Raw genomic sequence first — 746 nt, 5'->3', positions numbered from 1 at the left:
AGTGGCCAGGCGGTCCGAGGGAGGGTACGGGAGGTAGTAAGTGCTGTGTGGACAGGACTGGAACGTTTGCAAGCTTCAGGCCCTCAACCTGTGCCTGGCGGAGTTCTCTTTCGGTAAATGGCTTCCTTCGCGCTGGAGCCAGAATCGTGGCAGCCTTTGGTCTGTGCCGGGATCCCCAGGCCCTCCAGAGGGACTGCTCTACCCAGATATCAATCGGCTGCCTTCTCTCTCTGGGCAGCTGGTGGGCACGGAGGATGCTCTTCTGCAGCAGCTGGCCGATTCCATGCTCAAGGAGGACTGCGCCTCCACGCTGAAGGTGTAAGTAGCTGAGGCTGGGGGGTGTCCGATCACTCGGCTGTGTTCTGAACTCTGGCCTGGGCGTGAGGGAGAGCCGACGATCCGCCTCGAGAAGCGGGCGCGGGTGGGGCGGGTTGGCCAACCCTTTAACCATCCTTAACGCGTGAACCGTCCTCTTCGACCCTGTCGGCGGCGTCTGGTAGCACCCTAAGGTATCCTCCATCACTGTTACACACTTGTTTTTTTCCTCTAGCACTTGTCACCATAAGAAATTTCCTTGTTCACCTGTTCATTTACTTGTTTCCAGTCTACCACGCCCATGGACCCCAAGGTCAGCCACTTGAGGGCAGGGACTTTGACTTTTGTTCACTGGTGAAGCCCCAGGGCCTTGAGCAGTGCCTGGCACAGAGTAGATGTTCAAATACCCCCAAAAGTGGAGAAAAACTGAC

At 57.2% G+C, this 746-nt stretch overlaps 1 protein-coding gene across 3 annotated transcripts in view; it reads left to right on the top strand.

Moving 5' to 3' along the window:
* Window positions 1–6: 6 nt before the first annotated feature.
* CENPM (centromere protein M) overlaps window positions 7–746 on the top strand; it is a 12,044-nt gene continuing 11,304 nt past the window's right edge. For 2 of the 3 annotated variants that reach the window (XM_019633878.1, XM_019633880.1), the window contains exon 1: window positions 45–318. In XM_019633878.1, coding sequence (XP_019489423.1) covers window positions 284–318 — 35 coding nt within the window. In that variant the 5' untranslated portion in view covers window positions 45–283. Of the gene's footprint in view, window positions 319–746 lie in introns of all 3 variants that reach the window. The other variant, XM_019633879.1, reaches the window with a different exon arrangement.

Source organism: Hipposideros armiger, unplaced genomic scaffold (assembly GCF_001890085.2).
Source record: "Hipposideros armiger isolate ML-2016 unplaced genomic scaffold, ASM189008v1 scaffold_1430, whole genome shotgun sequence".
NCBI classification, from domain to species: domain Eukaryota; kingdom Metazoa; phylum Chordata; class Mammalia; order Chiroptera; family Hipposideridae; genus Hipposideros; species Hipposideros armiger.
Note: the sequence above shows the minus strand (reverse complement) of the source record. Positions and strands in the feature narration are given on the sequence as shown.